Source organism: Nerophis lumbriciformis, linkage group LG34 (assembly GCF_033978685.3).
Source record: "Nerophis lumbriciformis linkage group LG34, RoL_Nlum_v2.1, whole genome shotgun sequence".
In the NCBI taxonomy this organism is placed as follows: Eukaryota; Metazoa; Chordata; class Actinopteri; order Syngnathiformes; family Syngnathidae; genus Nerophis; species Nerophis lumbriciformis.
Window position 1 is genome coordinate 431951 of NC_084581.2, and position 15245 is coordinate 447195.

General features: G+C 41.9%; 1 protein-coding gene across 2 annotated transcripts in view; it reads left to right on the forward strand.

The window, feature by feature from the left end:
* Positions 1-11767, forward strand: part of LOC133576072 (triadin-like) — a 30553-nt gene extending 18786 nt beyond the window's left edge. Inside the window, exons 3-5 of one of the 2 annotated variants that reach the window (XM_061929021.1) lie at positions 11119-11166; positions 11267-11431; positions 11570-11767. In XM_061929021.1, the coding sequence (XP_061785005.1) occupies positions 11119-11166; positions 11267-11431; positions 11570-11592 (236 nt within the window). In that variant the 3' untranslated portion in view covers positions 11593-11767. The remainder of the gene's footprint in view (positions 1-11118; positions 11167-11266; positions 11432-11569) is intronic. The other variant, XM_061929022.1, reaches the window with a different exon arrangement.
* Positions 11768-15245: the final 3478 nt, after the last annotated feature.

Here is a 15245-nt window from a genome sequence, read left to right on the forward strand (position 1 = left end):
ACTCCTGTTCTAGCGAAGAGAGCCCAATGAAAAACAAACCGTTTGCGCTAACAAAGCCTGCAGTGGGAGAACATTTTATCCACCTACCCAAAATCAACTGAAAAAAACTTCCCCGGCCAGCTTGACCAAACGTACAACTGTCTATTGAGTGAGTCACTACAATATTGATCATGATACATTCAGCACATCAGGCTAGTTATTACAACTACATACACTGTCAAGCAAGCTGAGTACAAACAAAACTGTGGGCTAATACCTTGTAGATACTGCAATATGATTGTTTGTATTTTTCAGTCAGTACAGACTGGTGTCCTATTGCATTGTGTTTTACAAACTCAAAAACCATTCAGCTGTTGACGCAGTAGCTAGCTTACAGTTAATGCCGTAGCATGCCGTCGCAAACCCATCCAGTACGCTAGAAAAAGACTTCCTCAGTGTTCACCCTTACAATAACAATGTCGCTCCAGCTTGGTTATTATACAGGCTACGGAATGTAAATGAAGTATTTTCTGGGTTTTTTGGATACATTTTTAGAGTGATTTAGAGGCAGAATGGATTACTCCCCTTAGCTGCATTGACCAAGTTGATTATTACAAATTAGAATGCCAAAACCCTCCTCCAAAGAAAAAAAATGGTGTTATCTCTAATAAGGATTGTGAACCATAGGCAAGTTTCCAAAAAAAGTGCAGTTCCCGTTTAAACCTGAAGCTTCCTGGCACTTAACGGTCTGGACTGATCAAATCTGATTACAATTTTTATGTTCATGTTTTTAATTACTGGCGTCGTCACAGGATAACAGGCAGAGGGATTCTGGCTGACGACGTGCTCCATTAATTAAACGCGGGAGTCAAGAGCTCCTCTTCAAGCGTTAGTTGGTATCCTGATGGCGTGCTTCAAAGCTGCTCAAAAATGTCGTCAGCGATAATGAAACATATGCTGGAGGAAGTACGCTTGTTTTGTTTATCTGACTTCGTTCCTACCTGAAAATATCGACCATAATGCTGCAGCTTACTAAAAATACTTACCTATAAGGAGACATTCCTTAGTACTTTGTAATATTGTGGTGGACCAGCCAGGACATCTTTTATGTGTCTTTGTACTAGCACAGAGGCTAACCATACACTGTTTAAAAAAAAAAAAAGACAGTAGATTTTTACGTTAAAAAATAGCAGCTCAGTTGCCAGAATTGTACTGTAATATTAACACTGGTACTATTTTTCCATTTAGACTTAGACTTCCTTTTATTGTCATTCAAATTTGAAATTTACAGTACAGATAAGAACACAATTTTGTTGCATTAGTTCGTTTTAGTGCAGGATAAAAGCCAAAAAAGTAATGCACCGTAATTGCCAGAATTGTACTGTTAAAATAAAAGTGAGATCTTTTGTATCAATTAAGGAATTATGCACTATATAAACAACAATTTTATGGTTTAATATATGGCAGTTCATTCACCAGAATTTTACTGTAGGAAAAAAGGTGGTAGTGTTTTTTTCAATTACAGTATTAGACTGTAAAAACAATGACCGTACATTTTACGGAAAAACACTAGCAGTTAAATTTTACTATAAAAATAACAATCTAGAACATTTATAGTAATTTGGTGTAAAAATATACTGTGTATATTTTATGAAAATATATACTGTGTATATTTTATGGTCAAATTTTGCCACTCAGTTGCCAGTTTTTTGGGCGGTAAAATCTACAGATATACAGTATATATATTTTTTTACAGTGTATGTTTACGGGTTGTTTACACATTTTATAATGCACTCCAGTAAAACATGCTCATGTTATTTAATGAGAAAGTATTACAGTAGAATAATGCCATCACGTTTATTCGGTATTGAGGTCATAACGCACACTAGCAGTTAGCATGTAGCATTGACATTTATCACCAACACTACGATCTTTAGTTGCTTTTTAAGAATCAATAATAACAAAAATGTTAAATATTTTTCTAATTCATGTTATATGAAATTAAAAACGTACCCATAATTTACTATGGTACATGATAATGTCAAAATTGCTGTACTCAAATGCCGTTCATAATCGCGTTCTTTCCATCAATTCCTCACTTTTTTCAAACACTCATCTTTTGACTCCTCTCCCACTCTTCCTTCACCTGTTCACGCTTTCTTCATCCTCACGCTGTTCATCACCTGCCATCCAACCCTCAAAGAGTACACGTCATACTGTGACGACCCCGTGTGTTTATCTCCTGGTAAAAACATTGACTGTGTACTTGCATCGCTTTGCTTGCACTAACATAACCAACAAGAAGCAAAAACACAAAATATAGCCTCAAATAGTGGCCTGTATCGTAACTGTTTTTTCCACCATAATATATCAACTATCCCACAATCAATGTATGATATTATCTTCATCATCGTAGTTGAAACGCATGCTATGTTTTTTTCCATAACATATCAATTATTGCATAATCGGCGTATAGTATTGTGATACTATCATCATCATTGGCAAAAAAATCACAATTGTTAGTAATAAATAATTTATTACATAATTACTGTATTGTATCATAATGGTGTCATTATTAGTTGTCATTATTAATGGTGTCCACCAGAACTCACTGGTGGACACCATTGGTGAGGAATGCCATCAAGATAAAGAAGGAGGCTTATCGGGTCCTTTTGGCTCGTGGGACTCCAAAGGCAGCGAACAGGTACCGACAGGCCAAGAGGTGTGCGGCTTCGGCAGTAAGGTAGGAAAAACTTAGACTTGTAAGGAGTTCGAGGAAGTCATAGAAAACGACTTCCGGACGGCTTCAAAGCAATTTTGGACCACCATCCATCGCCTCAGGAGGGATAAGCAGTGCATTGTCAACACTTTGTATGGTGGGGATGGTGTGTGCTGACCTCAAATCGGGATGTTGTGGATCGGTGGAGGGAATACTTTGAAGACCTCCTCAATCCCACATACACGTCTTCCTTTGAGGAAGCAGTGCCTAGGGAATCTGTGGTGGACTCTCCTATTTCTGGGGTTGAGATTGCCGAGGTCGTTAAAAAGCTCCTCGGTGGCAGGTTCCCTATGGGATGAGATTCGCCCAGGGTTCCTTAAAGCTCTGGATGCTTTGGGGCGGTCTTGGATAACAAGACTCTGCAATATTGCATGGACATTGGGGGCTGTGCCTCTGTATTGGTAGACGGGAGTGGTGGTTCCTCTCTTAAAGAGGGCGGACCGGAGGGTGTGGGATCACACTCCACAGCCTTCCCGTTAAAGTCTATTCATATTGTAATGGAGAGGAGGCAAAGCCGGATAGTCGAACCTCAGACTTAGGAGGAGCCGTGTGGTTTTCGTCCTGGTTGTGGATCTGTTGACCAACTTTATACTCTTGGCAGGATTCTAGGGTCTACATGTGTTTTGGGAACTTGGAGAAGGCATTCAACCGTGTCTCTCGAGAAGTCATGTGGGGAGTACTCAGAGAGTATGGGGTATCTGACCGCCTGTATTGTACAGGCTGTCCATTCTCTGTATTATTAGTGTCAGAGCTTGGTCCGCATTGCTGGCAGTAAGTCGAACCCCATTCCAGTCAGGGTTGGACTCCACCAGGGCTGCCCTTTATCACCGGTTCGGTTCAAAACTTTTATGGACATAATTTCGAGGCGCAGTCAGGGCTTTGAGGGGATCCGATTTGGTGGCTGCAAGATTAGGTTATTGTTTTTTGCAAATTATGTGGTCTTGCTGGCTTCATCTGGCCAGGATCTTCAGCTGTCACTGGATCGGTTCACAGGTGCGTGTGAAGCGACTGGTATGAGAATCAGCACCTTCAAGTCCGAGTCCATGGTTCTCGCCCAGAAAAGATGGAGTGTCTTCTCCTGGTTGGGGAGGAGAGCTTGCCTAAGTGGAGGAGTTCAAGTACCTCTGAGTCTTGTTCCCGAGCGAGGGATGAGTGGATCGTGAGATCGACAGGCAGATCGGTGCAGCACCGACAGTGATGCGGACCCTGCATGAGTTCGTTGTGGTGAAAAATGAGCTAAGCTGGAAGGCAAGCTCTCAATTTACTGGTCAATCCTATCCTCACCTATTGTCATGAACTTTGGGTTATGAATGAAATGGCAAGATCACAGGTACAAGCGGCCGAAATGAGTTTCTTCTGTTGGATTGCGGGGCTCTCCCTTAGAGATAGGGTGAGAAGACCTGTCATTCGGGAGGAGCGCAAAGTAAAGCTGTTGCTCTTCCAAATCGAGTGGTTCGGGAATCTGCTCAGGATGTCCCCCGGACGCCTCCTTGTGGAAGTGTTTAGGACACGTCCGACTGGTAGGCGGCCATGGGGAAGACCCACGAAATGACGGGGGGACTATGTCTCCCAGCTGGAAGTTTCAGTGACAAATAACTTGAAATTTACTTGAAAGTGTGCGTCATGCAGAAACTAGTACTTGAAAGTGTGAGTGACAAATAATTTGAAAGTAGGAAGTGCGAAGTAGTACTTGAAAGTATGCGTAATGCAGAAAGTAGTACCGTACTTGAAAATACAAACGCCGTTTCCATATGAGTTGGGAAATTGTGTTAGATGTAAATATAAACGGAATAGAATGATTTGCAAATCCTTTTAAACCCATATTCAATTGAATGCACTACATAAACTTTATTTTTCTTTTGCATATAATAATTAACTTTGAATTTCATGGCTGCTACACGTACCAAAGTAGTTGGGAAAGGGCATGTTCACCACTGTGTTACATGACCTTTCCTTTTAACAACACTCAGTAAACGTTTGGGAACTGAGGAGACACATTTTTTAAGCTTCTCAGGTGGAATTATTTCCCATTCTTGCTTGATGTACAGCTTAAGTTGTTCAACAGTCCGGGGGTCTCTGTTGTGGTATTTTAGGCTTCACAATGCGCCACACATTTTCAATAGGAGACAGGTCTGGACTACAGGCAGGCCAGTCTAGTACCCACACTCTTTTACTATGAAGCCACGTTGATGTAACACGTGGCTTGACATTGTCTTGCTGAAATAAGCAGGGGCGTCCATGGTAATGTTGCTTGGATGGCAACATATGTTGCTCCAAAACCTGTATGTACCTTTCAGCATTAATGGAGCCTTCACAGATGTGTAAGTTACCCATGTCTTGGGCACTACCGTATTTTCCGCACTATAAGGCGCACCTAAAAACCACAATTTTTCTCAAAAGCTGACAGTGCGCCTAATAACCCGGTGCGCTTTATTACGATTCATTTTCATAAAGTTTCGGTCTCGCAACTTCGGTAAACAGCCGCCATCTTTTTTCCCGGTAGAACAGGAAGTGCTTCTTCTTCTACGCAAGCAACCGCCAAGGTAAGCACCCGCCCCCATAGAACAGGAAGCGCTACCGCCCGCCCCCGGAAGAAAAAGAAGCGCGCGGATATTTCGTTTCATTTCCTTTGTTTGTCTACATCTGTAAAGACCAGACTACAAAATGGCTCCTACTAAACGACACGCTTATAACGCAGAATTTAAACTTAAGGCAATAAGTCATGCCGAAGAACACGGAAATAGAGCAGCAGCAAGAGAATATAACATAAATGAATCAATGGTGCGTAGGTGGAGGAAGCAAGAAGATGACCTGCGCCAGGTAAAGAAGACAAAACAGAGCTTCCGAGGGAACAAAGCACGATGGCAACAGTTGGAGGACGAACTCGAACAGTGGGTTGTTGAGCAGAGAGCAGCAAGCAGAAGTGTCAGCACCATCACTATTCGAATGAAGGCAACAACGCTAGCAAGCGAACTTCACCTGGATGATTTTAAAGGTGGTGCTTCTTGGTGTTTTCGGTTTATGAAAAGACGCAATCTCTCCATCCGCACACGGACCACTGTTTCACAGCAACTGCCTAACGACTTTAAAGAAAAGCTGGCTACTTTCCGTGCATATTGTAAAAAGAAGATAGCGGAAAAAAAGATCCGGCCAGAGAACATTATCAACATGGACGAGGTTCCACTGACTTTTGATATTCCTGTGAACCGCACTGTTGATACAACGGGAGCACGTACGGTGAATATTCGCACCACTGGGAATGAAAAGTCGTCCTTCACTGTGGTTCTAGCTTGCCATGCTAATGGCCAGAAACTTCCTCCCATGGTGATATTCAAAAGGAAGACCTTGCCAAAAGAGACCTTTCCAGCCGGCGTCATCATAAAAGCTAACTCGAAGGGATGGATGGATGAAGAAAAGATGAGCGAGTGGTTAAGGGAAGTTTACGCGAAGAGGCCGGGTGGCTTTTTTCACGCTGCTCCGTCCATGTTGATATACGACTCCATGCGCGCCCACATCACAGATGGTGTCAAAAAACAAGTGAAGCACACAAATACAACACTCGCCGTCATTCCGGGTGGATTAACCAAAGAACTCCAACCGCTGGATATTGGTGTCAACAGGGCATTCAAATCACGACTGCGAACTGCGTGGGAAAAATGGATGACCGAAGGCGAACACACCTTCACTAAGACGGGCAGACAACGCCGGACGACATACGCCAACATCTGCCAGTGGATCGTAAATGCCTGGGCAGATATTTCTGTCACAACTGTGGTCCGAGCTTTCCGGAAGGCAGGATTCACAGAACTGCTGCACAACAACAGCGACACTGAATCCGATGACTTCGAAGAGACGGAGCCGGCCATTTTGGAAGCCACGCTTGCGCAACTTTTCAATTCGGACACCGAAGACGAAGAATTCGAAGGATTTACCGGTACGAATGAAGAATAACTTCAGAAAGTGAGCGCTATGTTTATTTTGTGTGTTGTGTGTTGTGACATTAACGTTCGAGCAACATTACCGGTATGTTGCTATTGCTCTACACCATTTTGAATTTTACTATGTTTGTGATTGCACATTTGTACATTTTGGGACAGAGTTGTTAGAACGCTGGTTTTCAATATATTATTAAAGTTTGACTGAACTATCTGACTGTTTTTTTGACATTCACTTTAGCGCAGCGTTTTTTTGACATTCACTTTAGCGCAGCGTAGGCGCGGCTTATAGTCCGGGGCGGCTTATTGGTGGACAAAATTATGAAATATGTAATTCATAGAAGGTGCGGCTAATAATCCGGTGCGCCTTATAGTGCGGAAAATACGGTAATACACCCCCATACCATCACAGATGCTGGCTTTTCAACTTTGCGCCTATAACAATCCGGATGGTTCTTTTCTTCTTTGATCCGGAGGACACGATGTCCACAGTTTCCAAAAACAATTTGAAATGTGGACTCGTCAGACCACAGAACACTTTTCCACTTTGTATCAGTTCATCTTAGATGAGCTCAGGCCCAGCGAAGCCGACGGCGTTTCTGGGTGTTGTTGATAAACGGTTTTCGCCTTGCATAGGAGAATTTTAACTTGCACTTACAGATGTAGCGACCAACTGCAGTTACTGACAGTGGGTTTCTGAAGTGTTCCTGAGCCCATGTGGTGATATCCTTTACACACTTGTTGATGCAGTACAGCCTGAGGGATCGAAGGTCACGGGCTTAGCTGCTTACGTGCAGTGATTTTTCCAGATTCTCTGAACCCTTTGATGATATTACGGACTGTAGATAGTGAAATCCCTAAATTCATTGCAATAGCTGGTTGAGAAAGGTTTTTCTTAAACTGTTCAACAATTTGCTCACGCATTTGTTGACAAAGTGGTGACCCTCGCCCCATCCTTGTTTGTGAATGACTGAGCATTTCATGGAATCTACTTTTATACCCAATCATGGCACCCACCTGTTCCCAATTTGCCTGTTCACCTGTGGGATGTTCCAAATAAGTGTTTGATGAGCATTCCTCAACTTTATCAGTATTTATTGCCACCTTTCCCAACTTCTTTGTCACGTGTTGCTGGCATCAAATTCTAAAGTTAATGATTATTTGCAAAAAACAAAATGTTTATCAGTTTGAACATCAAATATGTTGTCTTTGTAGCATATTCAACTGAATATGGGTTGAAAATGATTTGCAAATCATTGTATTCCGTTTATATTTACATCTAACACAATTTCCCAACTCATATGGAAACGGGGTTTGCATGAGTGACACATAACTTAAAAGTGATTGAAAGTATGTGTGATGCAGAAAGTAGTCTTTGAAAGTATGAGTGACATAAACTGAAAGCAGGAAGTAGTATTTGAAAATATGCGTGAGAAAGTTGTTATTTTGTGTTTCTAGCCGCCAAATGTCAGTGCATTAATCAGATGTTTATGAGCGTCCATTAAACCGGACCTAGGTCGCCACCACTCTTGACAGACAGATGCTTGACCTTCCAACTGGCAGAGAAATTATTATAATTTCATGCAAGAAGAAAAAAACATAACAGAGTTGCTATTAATGTGCAAATTGCACTGAATGCATCTTTGAGGAGATGGCAGTTTAGCAAACAAAACGACTTATTTTTTTCTCATCCCCATAGAAATATGAATAGTGATCTGTTCCTGCATCAAACCTGTATCAACTGTACAGACATTTGTTTACATTATGTAAAACTAAGTGAATTACTCTGAAAAGCACAAATGTATAAAACAATCAGCGTTGCTTTTTTTCTTCACCTAATTAGCGACCCGGGTTGTTATTTTCTATTGTATTGACCAAAAGCACCCGACAGCTATAGAGACGGTAAAATACTTTTGTAAATAGAGGAATCTATTAAAGTATGTACAATGAAACCGTGAATCATTGAAACGATCATTACGTAGTTATTTTTTCAAGTATGACCAGATGTCTTTTCTCAGACAATGTCCACTTTTTAGGACATTCCAGATTCAGTATTCGATTTTAAATCAAGCAGAATGTTATTGCAGAAGTATTTTGTGCCGTCATTAGAAAAAGGCTTTAATGTAAAAAAAAATTCATCCATCCATCTTCTTCCGCTTATCCGAGGTTGGGTCGCCTGGGCAGCAGCCTAAGCAGGGAAGCCCAGACTTCCCTCTCCCCAGCCACTTCGTCCAGCTCCTCCCAGGGGATCCCGAGGCGTTCCCAGGCCAGCTGGGAGAGAGATAGTCTTCCCAACGTGTCCTGGGTCTTCCCCGTGGCCTCTTACCGGTCGTACGTGCCCTAAACACCTCCCTAGGGAGGCGTTCGGGTGACATCCTGACCAGATGCCCGAACCACCTCATCTGGCTCCTCTCCATGTGGAGGAGCAGCGGCTTTACTTTGAGCTTCCCCCGGATGACAGAACTTCTCACCCTATCTCTAAGGGAGAGCCCCGCCACCCGGCGGAGGAAACTAATTTCGGCCGCTTGTACCCGTGATTTTGTCCTTTCGGTCATAACCCAAAGCTCATGGCCATAGGTGAGAATGGGAACATAGATCGACCGGTAAATTGAGAGTTTTGCCTTCCGGCTCAGCTCCTTCTTCACCACAATGGATCGACACAGCGCCCACATTACTGAAGACGCTGCATCGCCTGTCGATCTCACGATCCACTCTTCCCTCACTCGTGAACAAGACTCAGAGGTACTTGAACTCTTCCACTTGGGGCAAGATGTCCTCCCCAACCCGGAGATGGCACTCCACCCTTTTCCCGGCGAGAACCATGGACTCGGACTTGGAGGTGCTGATTCCCATCCCAGTCGCTTCACACTCGGCTGCGAACCGATTCAGTGTAAAAAAAATATATAATAAAATCAAATCCATTCATCCATCCATCCATTTTCTACTGCTTGTCCCTCTGGGGGTCGTGGGGGTGCTGGAGCCTATCCAAGCTGCACTTGAGCGGAAGGCGGTATACACCCTTGACAAGCTGCCACCTCATTGTAGGGCCAACACAGATAGACAGACAACAATCACACTATAATATCATTGGATAAAATGTAATTAAATTAACAATGTGTACCATAAAGAGATGAAGTCAGTTGTGACATAAAATAGTTATTATTTTAATCTGATCTGGGGCTATAAAAATACATATTTGTTGTTACATTTAGAACAAATAGATGCATAACTTACATAATATTGATTTGTGTAAAACAAATGTAATTTAAAACATTTTGGAAAAAAAATTCAGATTTTGCGATACAGAGATCAGACATGTTTCACAAAACATTGATTGATTGAAATTAGAGTTTGAGCAACTTCCGTAGTTAGTTAGCACATAGTGCTGTGTAGCAGACAAAGTTTGCATCAATTTCTATTTCTCCAGTTTGATAAATATATGTCTGAAAGTACAAATACAATTTAGGTTTTATGTCAATTTTGTTATGTTAAAATCTAATTTGTTAAACATTTAAAATGATTGGGAATGCAAATTTTTATTAGCCATTCTATGGGGTTGTCTGTTGCATGTTAACATATTAGCAAGCGGCATAAAAGCCAACCTTTATCCTGTAAGGTTCCATTGCTTTTTTTTAGTTCATGACAAACTGTACTGTTGATTTAACATGATTCCTATCTGCATGTGCTTTTCATATGTATAAAAACGTACTTTAATTTGCATGCTTAGTTTTACGGTACCTGTAACTTCATTGTGGAGGCTATCAATGGACAACCTGAAGTTGGAAGTTTTTTAATCCCTAATTAGAAAAACTGTTTACTTATCTGTCAACCCAAATTACAACATTCAGGGAGGGCAGAATAATATATGTAAACTAACCAGAGTGCAGTGGTGGACTAGCCATCAGGAGTACGAGGAGTTTCCAGCTGGGCTAATCATTTATAGGCCGATCGATGCATGCCCGTTTATTTATGTATTTATTTTTTTCTGCACCTAACTTTCTTGGCCTGACCTAGGGACGTGCCGCATGAGGACACATGAGACACGCCAGAGAAGCAAAAATAGCTTGTAAAACGTTAAATACTGGTACTTTTTTTTCCTAATCAGCCTGACCTAAGTCTAACGTTTGTATCAAAGAAATGTTTTTGATTAACACATGGTTTACATTAAAGTTAGATATGATTATTATTAATAAAATAAAACAGCTGATGTGTAATAAAAGTAAGTGTTAATATTTGAGTGGGCCCCGGGTGCCACTGTAGTTGGGCCCCGAGGCCTAAAAGTTTAAGAACCCCTGCATTAATCAAAATTGATGTGCTTGCATGCCTGTTTGCTTTTCCATCCCGTGTTGAGTAAAACATCTGTAGTTTGTGTGTGGAGCGTAGCTGAGAAGATTTTAAACATGCACCTGTGATTTGATCCCGCAGGTCTCCCACCTCCCCCTGCCATTGCCAAGAGAGGTTTGAAGGCCAGAGGCGAGCACAAAAATGATACAACATCACACCTTTCATTACACTGCTGCACAATAATTACTCAAATATGCAGACATAGGCCTGACTTGAGTTTGCCGTGTAGGAGTCCGTCCACTAAGGTCCCCCGTCAGTGAGGTGGCCCCCCCGCCGGAGAGCACTGACTGGCTGGAGATGATGTGGACGTTTGCAGCCAGCTTGGTGGCCCCCGATGACGACGACGACGTTGAGAGTGTGGAAGGTATTCACCAGCTAACCGAAACCTTCACATGTAAGAAAACATCTCTCATGCTAATAATCACCCATCTAGTGGCGCAAACAACGCTCGCAGTGCTTTTCTAACCACACGCCTTTACTGCAATACTTCTTCACTCAACAATACTTTCACTACTTTTTTTCTGCACTTTAGCTTTGCACTCTGAGGAACTGTGAAGGCGCAGAAACATGGCTTCAGGAGATGTGAGAAGAGAAGATGTACAAACTAAATCACAGCAATGCTTCATTAAGTTTCATTAACAGCAAAACATACCCAATAAAAACTCATAAAAGTATTTACTACCAATTGATCATTTGGTTGTTTCATTACCATCATTAAATTCTACTCAAGTCCCACAATAGTGTGTTGTGAGCTTTTATGCTGGAATATTTAAAAGTGCTTTTAATAAACCTCCTGAGATTAACATCGCAGTGTGTTTCTGTAGCTTTAAGGCTAATGAGCTGTGTCATATACTGTATGTATATATATATATATATATATATATATACAAACCCCGTTTCCATATGAGTTGGGAAATTGTGTTAGATGTAAATATAAATGGAATACAATGATTTGCAAATCCTTTTCAACCCATATTCAATTGAATGCACTACAAAGACAAGATATTTGATGTTCAAACTCATAAACTTTATTTTATTTTTTTGCAAATAATAATTAACTTAGAATTTCATGGCTGCAACACGTGCCAAAGTAGTTGGGAAAGGGCATGTTCACCACTGTGTTACATGGCCTTTCCTTTTAACAACACTCAGTAAACGTTTGGGAACTGAGGAGACATTTTTTAAGCTTCTCAGGTGGAATTCTTACCCATTCTTGCTTGATGTACAGTGTAGCTCCTTTCGGTACACGGCAACACAGGAAAGTTCTTTTTTGTAAAACGGGCGTTTATTGACTCCTCCTTCTTGCTGTACACACCATCCACGCCAACACGCCGTGAGAACTTACAAAATACAGTACAATACATCAGACTTTGATTTCACATCAATAAACATTCAGAAAGAAATTAAATTACAAAAATACAATACCTCGTTGGCTGCTTGTAACGAAAAGAGGTTCTAATAATCACTTGCTTGAAGTTTTGCACAAATAATCGAATACACTTCAATCTTTTGAGGAGCTGAAGACAACGTGCTCAAGCACCCTCCCCTCTTGCTTGTTCTGCCTTATTTACTGTCCGTGGGGTCGCAACCTCACAACAATCGTTCCGCTTTGCAACACAATTAACTCAATACATTTACATTTTGCTCAGGAGATTTTACAATCACACATTTTCTAATAATATTTTATAACTCTGCATCATTAACTTATTTATTAATATTTATTTATTTATGACACATATTTAAAGCATGCAAACTCTCAGCAACAGCTACACTCCCACCAAATCACTCATTGACCTGAAATGTGGGATTTCCCATTTTTATCAAAACCAGTTTCAATCATCTGTATGTGTGTGCGTCTTAATTGGCTTCTACTAATGTGACTATTTTATGAATAGGTCTTTCTAGATTAATCAGTCGTGTATGAGGTTTGCCCTTGTCAACAGAAGTCTCACTGAGCACTAGTTTCAGCTTGCGCACCATGCCATCTCTTCCAGGCTGAGCTTCGACTACTGTTGCGAGCTTCCATTCATTTCTTGGGGTACACTCGTCCTTTAAAATCACAATGTCGTTCACTTGTGAGTTCCTTGATGGGCTGTTCAGTTGTCGCACAGGGCCTCTGATGGCGATGAATGTTCTGAGAGCGTTTATGAACGCATCGGTGGTCATGTCGTCTAGAGTCTCTATATGCACTGCTCTCGAGCATAAGCAGGTGAAGATCAACCCATATCTTTTAAGTTCTTTTCTTCCTTCCTTTACAAGAAATGGACCAAAACAATCAAGTCCGCAGTAGGTAAATGGAGGACTTGTCAGAGTTCTTTCTTTTGGGAGATCTGCCATTTGTTGGACTTCTGTGGTTCTCCTGTACCTTCTGCATGGGACGCACTTATAAATGTGTGAGGAGACAATACTTCCGCATCCAAGAATCCATATTCCATTTGCGCGTATCTCATTCATTGTCAGCCCTCTTCCTTGGTGGTCTACACGCTCATGGTGATATTTCACAATCAGGTCTGACACGTGTGATTTCCTTGGCAATATTGCAGGGTGCTTCACGTCATGATGAAGGGCTGACTGCGTCAACTGTCCTCCCACCCTGAGTATATCGTTTGCATCAAGGTAAGCGTTGAGCCGGTAGAGCTTGTTGCGTTTGCCGAGTTTTTCAGCTCCATTGCATTTGATTTTCTTTATGTCATCAGCAAAAGCTTCCTCTTGTGTGAGCTTGATGATGAAGAACTCTGCTTAATGTCTTTCTTTAAGATTTGTAGTTTGGTCTGTCCATACTTGACCTCCACTACGTCTCCTGACGCATTTCTTCAGTCTGGCGACAGCTTTCACAGCTCTGGACCAAGCAGAGAACTTGCTATGACGGCTGATCAATGGGTTTGTGTTTTCGGCTTTGATGGTATGAACATGAGCTTTCCGCAGTTCTGGGTCAGTGTCATCCACTTTTACTATTACTTGTTTGACTGACAGATTTGGTTGCCGAAGGAAGTATGGTCCCTTTAACCAACATGAGTCCTTCAATTGGGCTGCACTGGCTTCTTTAGACGCAAGGTCTGCTGGGTTGTCTTTCTTGAACTGTAGTGGTAGCTCATAGTGTCCATCTTATTTCTGTCTTATCCCCTCTTTCACTCGTGACATGAAGAGAAGATCTTCTTGAGAGACTGGATTGTTGTCTGTTGAGTGGTCTGTAAAATCCATTTCGAGCATCTTAATGATTTCTGAAGGACTTGGCTCTTTGACCTGATTTCTGCAGACAAAGTGCTCTTCATTTTTAAGTCGACTTAGAGGTTGTGCGGCAGGAGTCACTTGTCGTACAATGACCCTACGGCTCACACCAATTGCGTCTTCAAACTCAGTTGCTAGCTTGGAACAGCCAACAATGCTCCATCCAAGGTCGGTTCGCTGACCATATGGATGGCCTTCTTCTCCGCATAGAATTTCTCTGGGAAGAAGAGCTTGATGGCAGTTATAGCCTATTAGTAGGCCGACTTGGCACTCCAATTGTGGAGGAATCTTGTGGACCAATGGTTCAAGATGAGGCCATTTTTGGGCTGTCTCTGTAGTGGGAATGTGAGACCTCTCAGCAGGAATGAACTCACGTGAGAAGAGAGGTGGTAATGAGATCATTTTTTCTAAGTCATATCCTCTCACTTGGAGGTTAGACAATTTTTGACAGGGTATGACTGTAGAGACTGATGACATTGTGGAAAGCCGTAGACAGACATTCTCCTTCTTTGTGTTGAGCTCTTGAGCAACTTGGTCCAGGATGAATGTTGTGTCACTCTGCGTATCCAGCAACGCATATGTTAAGATCTCATTCTCAGGCTGTTCTGAGGAAGAGACCCAGACTGGTACTATTGAGGATGTATGTGAGCCTTGATTGCCTTGGGCAACTCTATTGGTAGTTGCTGTTGCAGTTGCAGGGATTTGCTCCGTTCCTCGTGCTATATTTGAATCACTCTCCACTTTCTTTTATGAAGAACCTTTCTGAAAGTTGTCATCATGCAAGCATGTTGGATGTCTTCTTCGACAGGTATCACACTTACTTTTGTCCTCACAGTTTCTAGAGTGGTGACCAGTCTTTAGACAGCCAAAGCAAAGTTTTTCTTCTTGTACAAACTTGATGCGATCCAGGATTGTCATTTCAGCAAACGTTCTACACTTCTCCAGCTGGTGTCCAAACTTCTTGCAGAAGACACAAGAGA